Source organism: Scyliorhinus torazame, chromosome 16 (genome assembly GCF_047496885.1).
Source record: "Scyliorhinus torazame isolate Kashiwa2021f chromosome 16, sScyTor2.1, whole genome shotgun sequence".
In the NCBI taxonomy this organism is placed as follows: domain Eukaryota; kingdom Metazoa; phylum Chordata; class Chondrichthyes; order Carcharhiniformes; family Scyliorhinidae; genus Scyliorhinus; species Scyliorhinus torazame.
In genome coordinates, this window is record NC_092722.1 from 28987442 (window position 1) to 29011282 (window position 23841).

General features: G+C 42.3%; 2 protein-coding genes across 2 annotated transcripts in view; both read left to right on the forward strand.

Annotated features, from left to right (window-relative positions):
* The window catches only part of LOC140392493 (uncharacterized), a 131062-nt gene extending 131005 nt beyond the window's left edge, over window positions 1–57 (forward strand). The window contains exon 3 of the mRNA XM_072477729.1: window positions 19–57. Within this exon, the coding sequence (XP_072333830.1) occupies window positions 19–57 (39 nt within the window). The remainder of the gene's footprint in view (window positions 1–18) is intronic.
* Window positions 1–23841, forward strand: part of LOC140392653 (uncharacterized) — a 68960-nt gene continuing 45119 nt past the window's right edge. Inside the window, exon 1 of the mRNA XM_072478132.1 lies at window positions 1–23841. This exon is cut by the window's right edge and continues 12048 nt beyond it. Coding sequence (XP_072334233.1) covers window positions 87–23841 — 23755 coding nt within the window. The 5' untranslated portion in view covers window positions 1–86.

Sequence of the window (23841 nt, forward strand, 5' to 3'; positions counted from 1 at the left end):
CTGTAGCTGAATCTTCAGCCGAAACACAGCCAACAAACACACCAGTATCATTGGTAACTGAACGTTCATCAGCAAGACATACAGAAATGACACAAGTATTGCCGCTAACTGGGTCCTCAGTGGAAACCACTGCAACAGGAACAGAAAAGTCATCAATGACTGAGATTTCCTCAGAAACCAGTTCCACAACAGCAAATGTGTCGTCTGTAACTCAGTCTTCATCAGAGCATCAGCCAACCATTTCACAAGTTTCATCGGTCACTGAAACGTCCTCACAAACAGAACAAGCAAACACTCCAGTGTCACTGATAACTGAATCGTCATCAAAAACAGAACCAACAATGACACAGTTGTCATCCAGAACCGAATCTTCACCACAGCCTGCTTTCCCAACATCACCAATGACATCAATGACGGAGCATTCATCAGAAACCCATCCAACAATAACAAACATATCAAGAACAACTGAAGCCTCATCAGAAATGCATTCCACACCAACACAAGTGTCAGCAACAACAATGACTTTGCCAGAGACACATTCAACAATACAACCATCATCAATCGCAAAATCCTCATCAGAAACCCATTCAACACCACATGGCCCATCAATAAGTGCTTCTACATTAGAGACTAGTCAAACATCAGTGCAAATTTCATCCATAACTGAGTCTTCTTCACAATCCCATCCAACAGTGACACAAGTATCCTCAGAAACTGAGTCTCCTTCAGAAACCAGTCCAGTAACCTCACAACTATCATCTGTAGCTGAATCTTCAGCCAAAACACAGCCAACAAACACACCAGTATCATTGGTAACTGAACCTTCATCAGCAAGACATACTGAAATGACACAAGTTTTGCCGCTAACTGGGTCCTCAGTTGAAACCACTGCAACAGGAACAGAAAAGTCATCAATGACTGAGATTTCCTCAGAAACCAGTTCCACAACAGCAAATGTGACGTCTGTAACTCAGCCGTCATCAGAGCATCAGCCAACCATTTCACAAGTTTCACCGAACACTGAGACTTCCTCACAAACAGAACAAGCAAACACTCCAGTTTCACTGATAACTGAATCGTCATCAAAAACAGAACCAACAATGACACAGTTGTCATCCAGAACCGAATCTTCACCAGAAACTGCTTCCACAACATCACCAATGTCATCAATGACGGAGCATTCATCAGGAACCCATCCAACAATAACAAACATATCAAGAACAACTGAAGCCACATCAGAAATGCATTCCACACCAACACAAGTGTCAGCAACAACAATGTCTTCACCAGAAACACATCCAACAACAATACAACCATCATCAATAGCAGAATCCTCAAAAGAAACCCATTCAACACCACATGGCTCATCAATAAGTGCTTCTACATTAGAAACCAGTCAATCATCAGTGCAACTTTCATCCATAACTGAGTCTTCTTCACAATCCCATCCAACAGTGACACAAGTATCCTCAGAAACTGAGACTCCTTCAGAAGCCAGTCCAGTAACCTCACAACTGTCATCTGTAGCTGAATCTTCAGCCGAAACACAGCCAACAAACACACCAGTATCATTGGTAACTGAACCTTCATCAGCAAGACATACCGAAATGACACAAGTTTTGCCGCTAACTGGGTCCTCCGTGGAAACCACAGCAACTGGAACAGAAAAGTCATCAATGACTGAGATTTCCTCAGAAAGCAGTTCCACAACAGCAAATGTGTCGTCTGTAACTCAGTCTTCATCAGAGCATCAGCCAACCATTTCACAAGTTTCATCGATCACTGAGACTTCATCACAAACAGAACAAGCAAACACTCCAGTTTCACTGATAACTGAATCTTCATCAAAAACAGAACCAACAATGACACAGTTGTCATCCAGAACTGAATCTTCACCAGAAACTGCTTCCACATCATCACAAATGTCATCAATGACGGAGCATTCATCAGGAACCCATCCAACAATAACAAAAATATCAGCAAAAATTAAGACCTCTTCAGGAAAGTATCCCACACCAACACAAATGTCAGCAGTAACAATATCTTCATCAGAGACACAGCCAACAACAATACCATTGGCATCAGTAGCTGTATCCTCATCAGAAACACATTCAACTCCACAAGGCTCATCAATAAGTGCATCAACATTAGAAACCAGTCAAACATCAGTGCAACTTTCATCCATTACTGAGTCTTCTTTACAATCCCATCCAACAGTGACACAAGTATCCTTAGAAACTGAGTCTCCTTCAGAAACCAGTCCAGTAACCTCACAACTGTCATCTGTAGCTGAATCTTCAGCCGAAACACAGCCAACAAACACACCAGTATCACTGGTAACTGAACCTTCATCAGCAACACATACAGAAATGACACAAGTATCATCGCTAACTGGGTCCTCAGTAGATGCTACAGCAACAGCAACACAAATGTCATTATTGACCGAGAATTCCCCAGAAAGCCATCCAACAGTAACAAACATATCCACAACTACTGAAGCCACATCAGAAATGCATTCCACACCAACGCAAGTGTCAGCAACAACAATGTCTTCACCACAGACACATCCAACAACAATACAACCATCATCAATAGCAGAATCCTCATCAGAAACCCATTCAACACCACATGGCCCATCAATAAGTGCATCTACATTAGAAACCAGTCAAACATCAGTGCAACTTTCACCCATAACTGAGTCTTCTTCACAATCCCATCCAACAATGATACAAGTATCCTCAGAAACTGAGTCTCCTTCAGAAACCAGTCCAATAACCTCACAACTGTCACCTGTAGCTGAATCTTCAGCCGAAACACAGCCAACAAACACACCAGTATCATTGGTAACTGAACCTCCATCAGCAAGACATACAGAAATGACACAAGTATCGCCGCTAACTGGGTCCTCAGTTGAAACCACTGCAACAGGAACAGAAAAGTCATCAATGACTGAGATTTCCACAGAAACCATTTCCACAACAGCAAATGTGTCGTCTGTAACTCAGTCTTCATCAGAGCATCAGCCAACCATTTCACAAGTTTCACCGAACACTGAGACTTCCTCACAAACAGAGCAAACAAACACTCCAGTTTCACTGATAACTGAATCGTCATCAAAAACAAAACCAACAATGACACAGATGTCATCCAGAACGGAATCTTCACCAGAAACTGCTTCCACAACATCACCAATGTCATCAATGACGGAGAATTCATCAAGAACCCATCCAACAATAACAAACATATCAAGAACAACTGAAGCCTCATCAGAAATGCTTTCCACACCAACACAAGTGTCAGCAACAACAATGTCTTCACCAGAAACACATTCAACAACAATACAACCATCATCAATAGCAGAATCCTCATCGGAAACCCATTCAACACCACATGGCCCATCAATAAGTGCTTCTACATTAGAGACGAGTCAAACATCAGTGCTAATTTCATCCATAACTGAGTCTTCTTCACAATCCCATCCAACAATGATACAAGTATCCTCAGAAACTGAGTCTCCTTCAGAAACCAGTCCAATAACCTCACAACTGTCACCTGTAGCTGAATCTTCAGCCGAAACACAGCCAACAAACACACCAGTATCATTGGTAACTGAACCTTCATCAGCAAGACATACAGAAATGACACAAGTATCGCCGCTAACTGGGTCCTCAGTTGAAACCACTGCAACAGGAACAGAAAAGTCATCAATGACTGAGATTTCCCCAGAAACCATTTCCACAACAGCAAATGTGTCGTCTGTAACTCAGTCTTCATCAGAGCATCAGCCAACCATTTCACAAGTTTCACCGAACACTGAGACATCCTCACAAACAGAACAAGCAAACACTCCAGTGTCACTGATAACTGAATCGTCATCAAAAACAGAACCAACAATGACACAGTTGTCATCCAGAACGGAATCTTCACCAGAAACTACTTCCACAACATCACCAATGTCATCAATGACGGAGAATTCATTAGGAACCCATCCAACAATAACAAACATATCAATAACAACTGAAGCCTCATCAGAAATGCATTCCACACCAACACAAGTGTCAGCAACAACAATGTCTTCACCAGAGACACATTCAACAACAATACAACCATCATCAATAGCAGAATCCTCGTCAGAAACCCATTCAACACCACATGGCCCATCAATAAGTGCATCTACATTAGAAACCAGTCAAACATCAGTGCAAAATTCATCCATAACTGAGTCTTCTTCACAATCCCATCCAACAGTGACACAAGTATCCTCAGAAACTGAGTCTCCTTCAGAAACCAGTCCAGTAACCTCACAACTGTCATCTGTAGCTGAATCTTCAGCCGAAACACAGCCAACAAACACACCAGTATCATTGGTAACTGAACGTTCATCAGCAAGACATACAGAAATGACACAAGTATTGCCGCTAACTGGGTCCTCAGTTGAAACCACTGCAACAGGAACAGAAAAGTCATCAATGACTGAGATTTCCTCAGAAACCAGTTCCACAACAGCAAATGTGTCGACTGTAACTCAGTCGTCATCAGAGCATCAGTCAACCATTTCACAAGTTTCATCGATCACTGAAACGTCCTCACAAACAGAACAAGCAAACACTCCAGTGTCACTGATAACTGAATCGTCATCAAAAACAGAACGAACAATGACACAGTTGTCATCCAGAACCGAATCTTCACCACAGCCTGCTTTCCCAACATCACCAATGTCATCAATGACGGAGCATTCATCAGAAACCCATCCAACAATAACAAACATATCAAGAACAACTGAAGCCACATCAGAAATGCATTCCACACTAACACAAGTGTCAGCAACAACAATGACTTTGCCAGAGACACATTCAACAACAATACAACCATCATCAATAGCAGAATCCTCATCGGAAACCCATTCAACACCACATGGCCCATCAATAAGTGCTTCTACATTAGATACTAGTCAAACATCAGTGCAAATTTCATCCATAACTGAGTCTTCTTCACAATCCCATCCAACAGTGACACAAGTATCCTCAGAAACTGAGACTCCTTCAGAAGCCAGTCCAGTAACCTCACAACTGTCATCTGTAGCTGAATCTTCAGCCGAAACACAGCCAACAAACACACCAGTATCATTGGTAACTGAACGTTCATCAGCAACACATACAGAAATGACACAAGTTTCGCCGCTAACTGGGTCCTCAGTTGAAACCACTGCAACAGGAACAGAAAAGTCATCAATGACTGAGATTTCCTCAGAAACCATTTCCACAACAGCAAATGTGTCGTCTGTAACTCAGTCTTCATCAGAGCATCAGCCAACCATTTCACAAGTTTCACCGAACACTGAGACTTCCTCACAAACAGAACAAGCAAACACTCCGGTGTCACTGATAACTGAATCGTCATCAAAAACAGAACCAACAATGACACAGTTGTCATCCAGAACTGGATCTTCACCAGAAACTGCTTCCACAACATCACCAATGTCATCAATGACGGAGCATTCATCAGAAACCCATCCAACAATAACAAACATATCAATAACAACTGAAGCCTCATCAGAAATGCATTCCACACCAACACAAGTGTCAGCAACAACAATGTCTTCACCAGAGACACATTCAACAACAATACAACCATCATCAATAGCAGAATCCTCGTCAGAAACCCATTCAACACCACATGGCCCATCAATAAGTGCTTCTACATTAGATACTAGTCAAACATCAGTGCAAATTTCATCCATAACTGAGTCTTCTTCACAATCCCATCCAACAGTGACACAAGTATCCTCAGAAACTGAGACTCCTTCAGAAACCAGCCCAGTAACCTCACAACTGTCATCTGTAGCTGAATCTTCAACCGAAACACAGCCAACAAACACACCAGTATCATTGGTAACTGAACGTTCATCAGCAAGACATACAGAAATGACACAAGTATCGCCGCTAACTGGGTCCTCAGTTGAAACCACTGCAACAGGAACAGAAAAGTCATCAATGACTGAGATTTCCTCAGAAACCAGTTCCACAACAGCAAATGTGTCGTCTGTAACTCAGTCTTCATCAGAGCATCAGCCAACCATGTCACAAGTTTCATCGATCACTGAAACGTCCTCACAAACAGAACAAGCAAACACTCCAGTTTCACTGATAACTGAATCGTCATCAAAAACAGAACCAACAATGACACAGTTGTCATCCAGAACCGAATCTTCACCACAGCCTGCTTTCCCAACATCACCAATGTCATCAATGACGGAGCATTCATCAGAAACCCATCCAACAATAACAAACATATCAAGAACAACTGAAGCCACATCAGAAATGCATTCCACACCAACACAAGTGTCAGCAACAACAATGACTTTGCCAGAGACACATTCAACAACAATACAACCATCATCAATAACAGAATCCTCATCGGAAACCCATTCAACACCACATGGCCCATCAATAAGTGCTTCTACATTAGAGACTAGTCAAACATCAGTGCTAATTTCATCCATAACTGAGTCTTCTTCACAATCCCATCCAACAATGATACAAGTATCCTCAGAAACTGAGTCTCCTTCAGAAACCAGTCCAGTAACCTCACAACTGTCACCTGTAGCTGAATCTTCAGCCGAAACACAGCCAACAAACACACCAGTATCATTGGTAACTGAACCTTCATCAGCAAGACATACAGAAATGACACAAGTATCGCCGCTAACTGGGTCCTCAGTTGAAACCACTGCAACAGGAACAGAAAAGTCATCAATGACTGAGATTTCCCCAGAAACCATTTCCACAACAGCAAATGTGTCGTCTGTAACTCAGTCTTCATCAGAGCATCAGCCAACCATTTCACAAGTTTCACCGAACACTGAGACTTCCTCACAAACAGAACAAGCAAACACTCCAGTTTCACTGATAACTGAATCGTCATCAAAAACAGAACCAACAATGACACAGTTGTCATCCAGAACGGAATCTTCACCAGAAACTGCTTCCACAACATCACCAATGTCATCAATGACGGAGAATTCATCAGAAACCCATCCAACAATAACAAACATATCAAGAACAACTGAAGCCTCATCAGAAATGCATTCCACACCAACACAAGTGTCAGCAACAAGAATGTCTTCACCAGAAACACATTCAACAACAATACAACCATCATCAATAGCAGAATCCTCATCAGAAACCCATTCAACACCACATGGCCCATCAATAAGTGCATCTACATTAGAAACCAGTCAAACATCAGTGCAAATTTCATCCATAACTGAGTCTTCTTCACAATCCCATCCAACAGTGACACAAGTATCCTCAGAAACTGAGTCTCCTTCAGAAACCAGTCCAGTAACCTCACAACTGTCACCTGTAGCTGAATCTTCAGCTGTAACCCACCCAGCAAACACACCAGTATCACTGGTAACTGAACCTTCATCTGCAACACATACAGAAATGACACAAGTATCATCGCTAACTGGGTCCTCAGTCGAAACTACAGCAACAGCAACACAAATGTCATCAATGACGGAGCATTCATCAGAAAGCCATCCAACAATAACAAACATATCAAGAACAACTGAAGCCTCATCAGAAATGCATTCCACACCAACACAAGTGTCAGCAACAACAATGTCTTCACCAGAGACACATTCAACAACAATACAACCATCATCAATAGCAGAATCCTCGTCAGAAACCCATTCAACACCACATGGCCCATCAATAAGTGCATCTACATTAGAAACCAGTCAAACATCAGTGCAAAATTCATCCATACCGGAGTCTTCTTTACAATCCCATCCAACAATGACACAAGTATCCTCAGAAACTGAGTCTCCTTCAGAAACCAGTCCAGTAACCTCACAACTGTCATCTGTAGCTGAATCTTCAGCCGAAACACAGCCAACAAACACACCAGTATCATTGGTAACTGAACGTTCATCAGCAAGACATACAGAAATGACACAAGTATCGCCGCTAACTGGGTCCTCAGTTGAAACCACTGCAACAGGAACAGAAAAGTCATCAATGACTGAGATTTCCCCAGAAACCATTTCCACAACAGCAAATGTGTCGTCTGTAACTCAGTCTTCATCAGAGCATCAGCCAACCATTTCACAAGTTTCACCGAACACTGAGACATCCTCACAAACAGAACAAGCAAACACTCCGGTGTCACTGATAACTGAATCGTCATTAAAAACAGAACCAACAATGACACAGTTGTCATCCAGAACCGAATCTTCACCACAGCCTGCTTTCCCAACATCACCAATGTCATCAATGACGGAGCATTCATCAGAAACCCATCCAACAATAACAAACATATCAAGAACAACTGAAGCCACATCAGAAATGCATTCCACACCAACACAAGTGTCAGCAGCAACAATGACTTTGCCAGAGACACATTCAACAACAATACAACCATCATCAATAGCAGAATCCTCATCGGAAACCCATTCAACACCACATGGCCCATCAATAAGTGCTTCTACATTAGAGACTAGTCAAACATCAGTGCAAATTTCATCCATAACTGAGTCTTCTTCACAATCCCATCCAACAATGATACAAGTATCCTCAGAAACTGAGTCTCCTTCAGAAACCAGTCCAATAACCTCACAACTGTCACCTGTAGCTGAATCTTCAGCCGAAACACAGCCAACAAACACACCAGTATCATTGGTAACTGAACCTTCATCAGCAAGACATACAGAAATGACACAAGTATCGCCGCTAACTGGGTCCTCAGTTGAAACCACTGCAACAGGAACAGAAAAGTCATCAATGACTGAGATTTCCTCAGAAACCAGTTCCACAACAGCAAATGTGTCGTCTGTAACTCAGTCGTCATCAGAGCATCAGCCAACCATTTCACAAGTTTCACCGAACACTGAGACTTCCTCACAAACAGAACAAGCAAACACTCCAGTGTCACTGATAACTGAATCGTCATCAAAAACAGAACCAACACTGACACAGTTGTCATCCAGAACCGAATCTTCACCAGAAACTGCTTCCACAACATCACCAATGTCATCAATGACGGAGCATTCATCAGAAACCCATCCAACAATAACAAACATATCAATAACAACTGAAGCCTCATCAGAAATGCATTCCACACCAACACAAGTGTCAGCAACAACAATGTCTTCACCAGAGACACATTCAACAACAATACAACCATCATCAATAGCAGAATCCTCGTCAGAAACCCATTCAACACCACATGGCCCATCAATAAGTGCTTCTACATTAGAAACCAGTCAAACATTAGTGCAAATTTCATCCATAACTGAGTATTCTTCACAATCCCATCCAACAGTGACACAAGTATCCTCAGAATCTGAGACTCCTTCAGAAGCCAGTCCAGTAACCTCACAACTGTCATCTGTAGCTGAATCTTCAGCCGAAACACAGCCAACAAACACACCAGTATCATTGGTAACTGAACCTTCATCAGCAAGACATACAGAAATGACACAAGTATCGCCGCTAACTGGGTCCTCAGTTGAAACCACTGCAACAGGAACAGAAAAGTCATCAATGACTGAGATTTCCTCAGAAACCATTTCCACAACAGCAAATGTGTCGTCTGTAACTCAGTCTTCATCAGAGCATCAGCCAACCATTTCACAAGTTTCACCGAACACTGAGACTTCCTCACAAACAGAACAAGCAAACACTCCAGTGTCACTGATAACTGAATCGTCATCAAAAACAGAACCAACAATGACACAGTTGTCATCCAGAACGGAATCTTCACCAGAAACTGCTTCCACAACATCACCAATGTCATCAATGACAGAGAATTCATCAGGAACCCCTCCAACAATAACAAACATATCAATAACAACTGAAGCCTCATCAGAAATGCATTCCACACCAACACAAGTGTCAGCAACAACAATGTCTTCACCAGAGACACATTCAACAACAATACAACCATCATCAATAGCAGAATCCTCGTCAGAAACCCATTCAACACCACATGGCCCATCAATAAGTGCTTCTACATTAGAAACCAGTCAATCATCAGTGCAAATTTCATCCATAACTGAGTCTTCTTCACAATCCCATCCAACAGTGACACAAGTATCCTCAGAAACTGAGACTCCTTCAGAAACCAGCCCAGTAACATCACAACTGTCATCTGTAGCTGAATCTTCAGCCGAAACACAGCCAACAAACACACCAGTATCATTGGTAACTGAACGTTCATCAGCAAGACATACAGAAATGGCACAAGTATCGCCGCTAACTGGGTCCTCAGTTGAAACCACTGTAACAGGAACAGAAAAGTCATCAATGACTGAGATTTCCTCAGAAACCATTTCCACAACAGCAAATGTGTCGTCTGTAACTCAGTCTTCATCAGAGCATCAGCCAACCATTTCACAAGTTTCACCGAACACTGAGACATCCTCACAAACAGAACAAGCAAACACTCCAGTTTCACTGATAACTGAATCGTCATCAAAAACAGAACCAACAATGACACAGTTGTCATCCAGTACCGAATCTTCACCACAGCCTGCTTTCCCAACATCACCAATGTCATCAATGCATTCATCAGGAACCCATCCAACAATAACAAACATATCAAGAACAACTGAAGCCACATCAGAAATGCATTCCACACCAACACAAGTGTCAGCAACAACAATGACTTTGCCAGAGACACATTCAACAACAATACAACCATCATCAATAGCAGAATCCTCATCGGAAACCCATTCAACACCACATGGCCCATCAATAAGTGCTTCTACATTAGAGACTAGTCAAACATCAGTGCTAATTTCATCCATAACTGAGTCTTCTTCACAATCCCATCCAACAATGATACAAGTATCCTCAGAAACTGAGTCTCCTTCAGAAACCAGTCCAGTCACCTCACAACTGTCACCTGTAGCTGAATCTTCAGCCGAAACACAGCCAACAAACACACCAGTATCATTGGTAACTGAACCTTCATCAGCAAGACATACAGAAATGACACAAGTATCGCCGCTAACTGGGTCCTCAGTTGAAACCACTGCAACAGGAACAGAAAAGTCATCAATGACTGAGATTTCCCCAGAAACCATTTCCACAACAGCAAATGTGTCGTCTGTAACTCAGTCTTCATCAGAGCATCAGCCAACCATTTCACAAGTTTCACCGAACACTGAGACATCCTCACAAACAGAACAAGCAAACACTCCAGTTTCACTGATAACTGAATCGTCATCAAAAACAGAACCAACAATGACACAGTTGTCATCCAGAACGGAATCTTCACCAGAAACTGCTTCCACAACATCACCAATGTCATCAATGACGGAGAATTCATCAGAAACCCATCCAACAATAACAAACATATCAAGAACAACTGAAGCCTCATCAGAAATGCATTCCACACCAACACAAGTGTCAGCAACAAGAATGTCTTCACCAGAAACACATTCAACAACAATACAACCATCATCAATAGCAGAATCCTCATCAGAAACCCATTCAACACCACATGGCCCATCAATAAGTGCATCTACATTAGAAACCAGTCAAACATCAGTGCAAATTTCATCCATAACTGAGTCTTCTTCACAATCCCATCCAACAGTGACACAAGTATCCTCAGAAACTGAGTCTCCTTCAGAAACCAGTCCAGTAACCTCACAACTGTCACCTGTAGCTGAATCTTCAGCTGTAACCCACCCAGCAAACACACCAGTATCACTGGTAACTGAACCTTCATCTGCAACACATACAGAAATGACACAAGTATCATCGCTAACTGGGTCCTCAGTCGAAACTACAGCAACAGCAACACAAATGTCATCAATGACGGAGCATTCATCAGAAAGCCATCCAACAATAACAAACATATCAAGAACAACTGAAGCCACATCAGAAATGCATTCCACACCAACACAAGTGTCAGCAACAACAATGACTTTGCCAGAGACACATTCAACAACAATACAACCATCATCAATAGCAGAATCCTCATCGGAAACCCATTCAACACCACATGGCCCATCAATAAGTGCTTCTACATTAGAGACTAGTCAAACATCAGTGCAAATTTCATCCATAACTGAGTCTTCTTCACAATCCCATCCAACAGTGACACAAGTATCCTCAGAAACTGAGACTCCTTCAGAAACCAGTCCAGTAACCTCACAACTGTCACCTGTAGCTGAATCTTCAGCCGAAACACAGCCAACAAACACACCAGTATCATTGGTAACTGAACCTTCATCAGCAAGACATACAGAAATGACACAAGTATCGCCGCTAACTGGGTCCTCAGTTGAAACCACTGCAACAGGAACAGAAAAGTCCTCAATGACTGAGATTTCCTCAGAAACCAGTTCCACAACAGCAAATGTGTCGTCTGTAACTCAGTCTTCATCAGAGCATCAGCCAACCATTTCACAAGTTTCACCGAACACTGAGACATCCTCACAAACAGAACAAGCAAACACTCCAGTGTCACTGATAACTGAATCGTCATCAAAAACAGAACCAACACTGACACAGTTGTCATCCAGAACGGAATCTTCACCAGAAACTGCTTCCACAACATCACCAATGTCATCAATGACAGAGAATTCATCAGGAACCCATCCAACAATAACAAACATATCAAGAACAACTGAAGCCTCATCAGAAATGCATTCCACACCAACACAAGTGTCAGCAACAACAATGTCTTCACCAGAGACACATTCAACAACAATACAACCATCATCAATAGCAGAATCCTCGTCAGAAACCCATTCAACACCACATGGCCCATCAATAAGTGCTTCTACATTAGAAACCAGTCAATCATCAGTGCAAATTTCATCCATAACTGAGTCTTCTTCACAATCCCATCCAACAGTGACACAAGTATCCTCAGAAACTGAGACTCCTTCAGAAACCAGCCCAGTAACCTCACAACTGTCATCTGTAGCTGAATCTTCAGCCGAAACACAGCCAACAAACACACCAGTATCATTGGTAACTGAACCTTCATCAGCAAGACATACAGAAATGACACAAGTATCGCCGCTAACTGGGTCCTCAGTTGAAACCACTGCAACAGGAACAGAAAAGTCATCAATGACTGAGATTTCCCCAGAAACCAGTTCCACAACAGCAAATGTGTCGTCTGTAACTCAGTCTTCATCAGAGCATCAGCCAACCATTTCACAAGTTTCATCGATCACTGAAACGTCCTCACAAACAGAACAAGCAAACACTCCAGTGTCACTGATAACTGAATCGTCATCAAAAACAGAACCAACAATGACACAGTTGTCATCCAGAACCGAATCTTCACCACAGCCTGCTTTCCCAACATCACCAATGTCATCAATGCATTCATCAGAAACCCATCCAACAATAACAAACATATCAAGAACAACTGAAGCCTCATCAGAAATGCATTCCACACCAACACAAGTGTCAGCAACAAGAATGTCTTCACCAGAAACACATTCAACAACAATACAACCATCATCAATAGCAGAATCCTCATCAGAAACCCATTCAACACCACATGGCCCATCAATAAGTGCATCTACATTAGAAACCAGTCAAACATCAGTGCAAATTTCATCCATAACTGAGTCTTCTTCACAATCCCATCCAACAGTGACACAAGTATCCTCAGAAACTGAGTCTCCTTCAGAAACCAGTCCAGTAACCTCACAACTGTCACCTGTAGCTGAATCTTCAGCTGTAACCCACCCAGCAAACACACCAGTATCACTGGTAACTGAACCTTCATCTGCAACACATACAGAAATGACACAAGTATCATCGCTAACTGGGTCCTCAGTCGAAACTACAGCAACAGCAACACAAATGTCATCAATGACGGAGCATTCATCAGAAAGCCATCCAACAATAACAAACATATCAAGAACAACTGAAGCCACATCAGAAATGCATTCCACACCAACACAAGTGTCAGCAACAACAATGTCTTCACCAGAGACACATTCAACAACAATACAACCATCATCAATAGCAGAATCCTCGTCAGAAACCCATTCAACACCACATGGCCCATCAATAAGTGCATCTACATTAGAAACCAGTCAAACATCAGTGCAAATTTCATCCATAACTGAGTCTTCTTTACAATCCCATCCAACAATGACACAAGTATCCTCAGAAACTGAGTCTCCTTCAGAAACCAGTCCAGTGACCTCACAACTGTCACCTGTAGCTGAATCTTCAGCCGAAACACAGCCAACAAACACACCAGTATCATTGGTAACTGAACGTTCATCAGCAAGACATACAGAAATGACACAAGTATCGCCGCTAACTGGGTCCTCAGTTGAAACCACTGCAACAGGAACAGAAAAGTCATCAATGACTGAGATTTCCTCAGAAACCATTTCCACAACAGCAAATGTGTCGTCTGTAACTCAGTCTTCATCAGAGCATCAGCCAACCATTTCACAAGTTTCATCGAACACTGAGACTTCCTCACAAACAGAACAAGCAAACACTCCAGTGTCACTGATGACTGAATCGTCATCAAAAACAGAACCAACAATGACACAGTTGTCATCCAGAACTGAATCTTCACCACAGCCTGCTTTCCCAACATCACCAATGTCATCAATGACGGAGCATTCATCAGAAACCCATCCAACAATAACAAACATATCAAGAACAACTGAAGCCACATCAGAAATGCATTCCACACCAACACAAGTGTCAGCAACAACAATGACTTTGCCAGAGACACATTCAACAACAATACAACCATCATCAATAGCAGAATCCTCGTCAGAAACCCATTCAACACCACATGGCCCATCAATAAGTGCTTCTACATTAGAGACTAGTCAAACATCAGTGCAAATTTCATCCATAACTGAGTCTTCTTCACAATCCCATCCAACAGTGACACAAGTATCCTCAGAAACTGAGTCTCCTTCAGAAGCCAGTCCAGTAACCTCACAACTGTCATCTGTAGCTGAATCTTCAGCAGAAACACAGCCAACAAACACACCAGTATCATTGGTAACTGAACCTTCATCAGCAACACATACAGAAATGACACAAGTATCGCCGCTAACTGGGTCCTCAGTTGAAACCACTGCAACAGGAACAGAAAAGTCATCAATGACTGAGATTTCCCCAGAAACCATTTCCACAACAGCAAATGTGTCGTCTGTAACTCAGTCTTCATCAGAGCATCAGCCAACCATTTCACAAGTTTCACCGAACACTGAGACATCCTCACAAACAGAACAAGCAAACACTCCAGTTTCACTGATAACTGAATCGTCATCAAAAACAGAACCAACAATGACACAGTTGTCATCCAGAACGGAATCTTCACCAGAAACTGCTTCCACAACATCACCAATGTCATCAATGACGGAGAATTCATCAGGAACCCATCCAACAATAACAAACATATCAATAACAACTGAAGCCTCATCAGAAATGCATTCCACACCAACACAAGTGTCAGCAACAACAATGTCTTCACCAGAGACACATTCAACAACAATACAACCATCATCAACAGCAGAATCCTCGTCAGAAACCCATTCAACACCACATGGCCCATCAATAAGTGCATCTACATTAGAAACCAGTCAAACATCAGTGCAAAATTCATCCATACCGGAGTCTTCTTCACAATCCCATCCAACAATGACACAAGTATCCTCAGAAACTGAGTCTCCTTCAGAAACCAGTCCAGTAACCTCACAACTGTCATCTGTAGCTGAATCTTCAGCCGAAACACAGCCAACAAACACACCAGTATCATTGGTAACTGAACCTTCATCAGCAAGACATACAGAAATGACACAAGTATCGCCGCTAACTGGGTCCTCAGTTGAAACCACTGCAACAGGAACAGAAAAGTCATCGATGACTGAGATTTCCTCAGAAACCAGTTCCACAACAGCAAATGTGTCGTCTGTAACTCAGTCTTCATCAGAGCATCAGCCAACCATTTCACAAGTTTCATCGAACACTGAGACTTCCTCACAAACAGAACAAGCAAACACTCCGGTGTCACTGATAACTGAATCGTCATCAAAAACAGAACCAACAATGACACAGTTGTCATCCAGAACCGAAACTTCACCACAGCCTGCTTTCCCAACATCACCAATGTCATCAATGACGGAGCATTCATCAGAAACCCATCCAACAATAACAAACATATCAAGAACAACTGAAGCCACATCAGAAATGCATTCCACACCAACACAAGTGTCAGCAACAACAATGACTTTGCCAGAGACACATTCAACAACAATACAACCATCATCAATAGCAGAATCCTCATCAGAAACCCATTCAACACCACATGGCCCATCAATAAGTGCTTCTACATTAGAGACTAGTCAAACATCAGTGCTAATTTCATCCATAACTGAGTCTTCTTCACAATCCCATCCAACAGTGACACAAGTATCCTCAGAATCTGAGACTCCTTCAGAAACCAGTCCAGTAACCTCACAACTGTCATCTGTAGCTGAATCTTCAGCCGAAACACAGCCAACAAACACACCAGTATCATTGGTAACTGAACCTTCATCAGCAAGACATACAGAAATGACACAAGTATCGCCGCTAACTGGGTCCTCAGTTGAAACCACTGCAACAGGAACAGAAAAGTCATCAATGACTGAGATTTCCCCAGAAACCATTTCCACAACAGCAAATGTGTCGTCTGTAACTCAGTCTTCATCAGAGCATCAGCCAACCATTTCACAAGTTTCACCGAACACTGAGACTTCCTCACAAACAGAACAAGCAAACACTCCAGTGTCACTGATAACTGAATCGTCATCAAAAACAGAACCAACAATGACACAGTTGTCATCCAGAACGGAATCTTCACCAGAAACTGCTTCCACAACATCACCAATGTCATCAATGACAGAGAATTCATCAGGAACCCATCCAACAATAACAAACATATCAATAACAACTGAAGCCTCATCAGAAATGCATTCCACACCAACACAAGTGTCAGCAACAACAATGTCTTCACCAGAGACACATTCAACAACAATACAACCATCATCAATAGCAGAATCCTCGTCAGAAACCCATTCAACACCACATGGCCCATCAATAAGTGCATCTACATTAGAAACCAGTCAAACATCAGTGCAAAATTCATCCATAACTGAGTCTTCTTCACAATCCCATCCAACAGTGACACAAGTATCCTCAGAAACTGAGTCTCCTTCAGAAACCAGTCCAGTAACCTCACAACTGTCATCTGTAGCTGAATCTTCAGCCGAAACACAGCCAACAAACACACCAGTATCATTGGTAACTGAACGTTCATCAGCAAGACATACAGAAATGACACAAGTATCGCCGCTAACTGGGTCCTCAGTTGAAACCACTGCAACAGGAACAGAAAAGTCATCAATGACTGAGATTTCCCCAGAAACCATTTCCACAACAGCAAATGTGTCGTCTGTAACTCAGTCTTCATCAGAGCATCAGCCAACCATTTCACAAGTTTCACCGAACACTGAAACGTCCTCACAAACAGAACAAGCAAACACTCCAGTGTCACTGATGACTGAATCGTCATCAAAAACAGAACCAACAATGACACAGTTGTCATCCAGAACCGAATCTTCACCACAGCCTGCTTTCCCAACATCACCAATGTCATCAATGACGGAGCATTCATCAGAAACCCATCCAACAATAACAAACATATCAATAACAACTGAAGCCACATCAGAATTGCATTCCACACCAACACAAGTGTCAGCAACAACAATGACTTTGCCAGAGACACATTCAACAACAATACAACCATCATCAATAGCAGAATACTCATCGGAAACCCATTCAACACCACATGGCCCATCAATAAGTGCTTCTACATTAGAGACTAGTCAAACATCAGTGCAAATTTCATCCATAACTGAGTCTTCTTCACAATCCCATCCAACAGTGACACAAGTATCCTCAGAAACTGAGACTCCTTCAGAAGCCAGTCCAGTAACCTCACAACTGTCATCTGTAGCTGAATCTTCAGCCGAAACACAGCCAACAAACACACCAGTATCATTGGTAACTGAACCTTCATCAGCAAGACATACAGAAATGACACAAGTATCGCCGCTACCTGGGTCCTCAGTTGAAACCACTGCAACAGGAACAGAAAAGTCATCAATGACTGAGATTTCCTCAGAAACCAGTTCCACAACAGCAAATGTGTCGTCTGTAACTCAGTCTTCACCAGAGCATCAGCCAACCATGTCACAAGTTTCACCGAACACTGAGACTTCCTCACAAACAGAACAAGCAAACACTCCGGTGTCACTGATGACTGAATCGTCATCAAAAACAGAACCAACAATGACACAGTTGTCATCCAGAACTGGATCTTCACCAGAAACTGCTTCCACATCATCACAAATGTCATCAATGACGGAGCATTCATCAGGAACCCATCCAACAATAACAAACATATCAATAACAACTGAAGCCTCATCAGAAATGCATTCCACACCAACACAAGTGTCAGCAACAACAATGTCTTCACCAGAGACACATTCAACAACAATACAACCATCATCAATAGCAGAATCCTCGTCAGAAACCCATTCAACACCACATGGCCCATCAATAAGTGCTTCTACATTAGAAACCAGTCAATCATCAGTGCAAATTTCATCCATAACTGAGTCTTCTTCACAATCCCATCCAACAGTGACACAAGTATCCTCAGAAACTGAGACTCCTTCAGAAACCAGCCCAGTAACCTCACAACTGTCATCTGTAGCTGAATCTTCAGCCGAAACACAGCCAACAAACACACCAGTATCATTGGTAACTGAACCTTCATCAGCAACACATACAGAAATGACACAAGTTTTGCCGCTAACTGGGTCCTCAGTTGAAACCACTGCAACAGGAACAGAAAAGTCATCAATGACTGAGATTTCCTCAGAAACCAGTTCCACAACAGCAAATGTGTCGTCTGTAACTCAGTCGTCATCAGAGCATCAGCCAACCATTTCACAAGTTTCACCGAACACTGAGACTTCCTCACAAACAGAACAAGCAAACACTCCAGTGTCACTGATAACTGAATCGTCATCAAAAACAGAACCAACAATGACACAGTTGTCATCCAGAACCGAATCTTCACCACAGCCTGCTTTCCCAACATCACCAATGTCATCAATGACGGAGCATTCATCAGAAACCCATCCAACAATAACAAACATATCAAGAACAACTGAAGCCACATCAGAAATGCATTCCACACCAACACAAGTGTCAGCAACAAGAATGTCTTCACCAGAAACACATTCAACAACAATACAACCATCATCAATAGCAGAATCCTCATCAGAAACCCATTCAACACCACGTGGCCCATCAATAAGTGCATCTACATTAGAAACCAGTCAAACATCAGTGCAAATTTCATCCATAACTGAGTCTTCTTTACAATCCCATCCAACAGTGACACAAGTATCCTCAGAAACTGAGTCTCCTTCAGAAACCAGTCCAGTAACCTCACAACTGTCACCTGTAGCTGAATCTTCAGCTGTAACCCACCCAGCAAACACACCAGTATCACTGGTAACTGAACCTTCATCTGCAACACATACAGAAATGACACAAGTATCATCGCTAACTGGGTCCTCAGTCGAAACTACAGCAACAGCAACACAAATGTCATCAATGACGGAGCATTCATCAGAAAGCCATCCAACAATAACAAACATATCAAGAACAACTGAAGCCACATCAGAAATGCATTCCACACCAACACAAGTGTCAGCAACAACAATGTCTTCACCAGAGACACATTCAACAACAATACAACCATCATCAATAGCAGAATCCTCATCGGAAACCCATTCAACACCACATGGCCCATCAATAAGTGCTTCTACATTAGAGACTAGTCAAACATCAGTGCTAATTTCATCCATAACTGAGTCTTCTTCACAATCCCATCCAACAGTGACACAAGTATCCTCAGAATCTGAGTCTCCTTCAGAAACCAGTCCAATAACCTCACAACTGTCACCTGTAGCTGAATCTTCAGCCGAAACACAGCCAACAAACACACCAGTATCATTGGTAACTGAACCTTCATCAGCAAGACATACAGAAATGACACAAGTATCGCCGCTAACTGGGTCCTCAGTTGAAACCACTGCAACAGGAACAGAAAAGTCATCAATGACTGAGATTTCCTCAGAAACCATTTCCACAACAGCAAATGTGTCGTCTGTAACTCAGTCTTCACCAGAGCATCAGCCAACCATTTCACAAGTTTCACCGAATACTGAGACTTCCTCACAAGCAGAACAAGCAAACACTCCGGTGTCACTGATAACTGAATCGTCATCAAAAACAGAACCAACAATGACACAGTTGTCATCCAGAACCGAATCTTCACCACAGCCTGCTTTCCCAACATCACCAATGTCATCAATGACGGAGCATTCATCAGAAACCCATCCAACAATAACAAACATATCAAGAACAACTGAAGCCACATCAGAAATGCATTCCACACCAACACAAGTGTCAGCAACAACAATGTCTTCACCAGAGACACATTCAACAACAATACAACCATCATCAATAGCAGAATCCTCATCGGAAACCCATTCAACACCACATGGCCCATCAATAAGTGCTTCTACATTAGAGACTAGTCAAACATCAGTGCAAATTTCATCCATAACTGAGTCTTCTTCACAATCCCATCCAACAGTGACACAAGTATCCTCAGAATCTGAGACTCCTTCAGAAGCCAGTCCAGTAACCTCACAACTGTCATCTGTAGCTGAATCTTCAGCCGAAACACAGCCAACAAACACACCAGTATCATTGGTAACTGAACCTTCATCAGCAAGACATACAGAAATGACACAAGTATCGCCGCTAACTGGGTCCTCAGTTGAAACCACTGCAACAGGAACAGAAAAGTCATCAATGACTGAGATTTCCTCAGAAACCAGTTCCACAACAGCAAATGTGTCGTCTGTAACTCAGTCTTCATCAGAGCATCAGCCAACCATTTCACAAGTTTCACCGAACACTGAGACATCCTCACAAACAGAACAAGCAAACACTCCAGTTTCACTGATAACTGAATCGTCATCAAAAACAGAACCAACAATGACACAGTTGTCATCCAGAACCGAATCTTCACCCCAGCCTGCTTTCCCAACATCACCGATGTCATCAATGACGGAGCATTCATCAGAAACCCATCCAACAATAACAAACATATCAAGAACAACTGAAGCCACATCAGAAATGCATTCCACACCAACACAAGTGTCAGCAACAAGAATGTCTTCACCAGAAACACATTCAACAACAATACAACCATCATCAATAGCAGAATCCTCATCAGAAATCCATTCAACACCACATGGCCCATCAATAAGTGCTTCTACATTAGAGACTAGTCAAACATCAGTGCAAATTTCATCCATAACTGAGTCTTCTTCACAATCCCATCCAACAGTGACACAAGTATCCTCAGAAACTGAGTCTCCTTCAGAAACCAGTCCATTAACCTCACAACTGTCACCTGTAGCTGAATCTTCAGCTGTAACCCACCCAGCAAACACACCAGTATCACTGGTAACTGAACCTTCATCTGCAACACATACAGAAATGACACAAGTATCATCGCTAACTGGGTCCTCAGTCGAAACTACAGCAACAGCAACACAAATGTCATCAATGACGGAGCATTCATCAGAAAGCCATCCAACAATAACAAACATATCAAGAACAACTGAAGCCACATCAGAAATGCATTCCACACCAACACAAGTGTCAGCAACAACAATGTCTTCACCAGAGACACATTCAACAACAATACAACCATCATCAATAGCAGAATCCTCGTCAGAAACCCATTCAACACCACATGGCCCATCAATAAGTGCATCTACATTAGAAACCAGTCAAACATCAGTGCAAATTTCATCCATAACTGAGTCTTCTTTACAATCCCATCCAACAGTGACACAAGTATCCTCAGAAACTGAGTCTCCTTCAGAAACCAGTCCAGTAACCTCACAACTGTCATCTGTAGCTGAATCTTCAGCCAAAACACAGCCAACAAACACACCAGTATCATTGGTAACTGAACGTTCATCAGCAACACATACAGAAATGACACAAGTATCGCCGCTAACTGGGTCCTCAGTTGAAACCACTGCAACAGGAACAGAAAAGTCATCAATGACTGAGATTTCCTCAGAAACCATTTCCACAACAGCAAATGTGTCGTCTGTAACTCAGTCTTCATCAGAGCATCAGCCAACCATTTCACAAGTTTCATCGATCACTGAAACGTCCTCACAAACAGAACAAGCAAACACTCCAGTGTCACTGATAACTGAATCGTCATCAAAAACAGAACCAACAATGACACAGTTGTCATCCAGAACCGAATCTTCACCACAGCCTGCTTTCCCAACATCACCAATGTCATCAATGACGGAGCATTCATCAGAAACCCATCCAACAATAACAAACATATCAAGAACAACTGAAGCCTCATCAGAAATGCATTCCACACCAACACAAGTGTCAGCAACAACAATGACTTTGCCAGAGACACATTCAACAACAATACAACCATCATCAATAGCAGAATCCTCATCGGAAACCCATTCAACACCACATGGCCCATCAATAAGTGCTTCTACATTAGAGACTAGTCAAACATCAGTGCAAATTTCATCCATAACTGAGTCTTCTTCACAATCCCATCCAACAGTGACACAAGTATCCTCAGAAACTGAGACTCCTTCAGAAGCCAGTCCAGTAACCTCACAACTGTCATCTGTAGCTGAATCTTCAGCAGAAACACAGCCAACAAACACACCAGTATCATTGGTAACTGAACCTTCATCAGCAACACATACAGAAATGACACAAGTATCGCCGCTAACTGGGTCCTCAGTTGAAACCACTGCAACAGGAACAGAAAAGTCATCAATGACTGAGATTTCCACAGAAACCATTTCCACAACAGCAAATGTGTCGTCTGTATCTCAGTCTTCATCAGAGCATCAGCCAACCATTTCACAAGTTTCACCGATCACTGAGACTTCCTCACAAACAGAACAAGCAAACACTCCGGTGTCACTGATAACTGAATCGTCATCAAAAACAGAACCAACAATGACACAGTTGTCATCCAGAACTGGATCTTCACCAGAAACTGCTTCCACAACATCACCAATGTCATCAATGACGGAGCATCCATCAGAAACCCATCCAACAATAACAAACATATCAAGAACAACTGAAGCCTCATCAAAAATGCATTCCACACCAACACAAGTGTCAGCAACAACAATGTCTTCACCAGAAACACATTCAACAACAATACAACCATCATCAATAGCAGAATCCTCATCGGAAACCCATTCAACACCACATGGCCCATCAATAAGTGCTTCTACATTAGAGACTAGTCAAACATCAGTGCTAATTTCATCCATAACTGAGTCTTCTTCACAATCCCATCCAACAATGATACAAGTATCCTCAGAAACTGAGTCTCCTTCAGAAACCAGTCCAATAACCTCACAACTGTCACCTGTAGCTGAATCTTCAGCCGAAACACAGCCAACAAACACACCAGTATCATTGGTAACTGAACCTTCATCAGCAAGACATACAGAAATGACACAAGTATCGCCGCTAACTGGGTCCTCAGTTGAAACCACTGCAACAGGAACAGAAAAGTCATCAATGACTGAGATTTCCCCAGAAACCATTTCCACAACAGCAAATGTGTCGTCTGTAACTCAGTCTTCATCAGAGCATCAGCCAACCA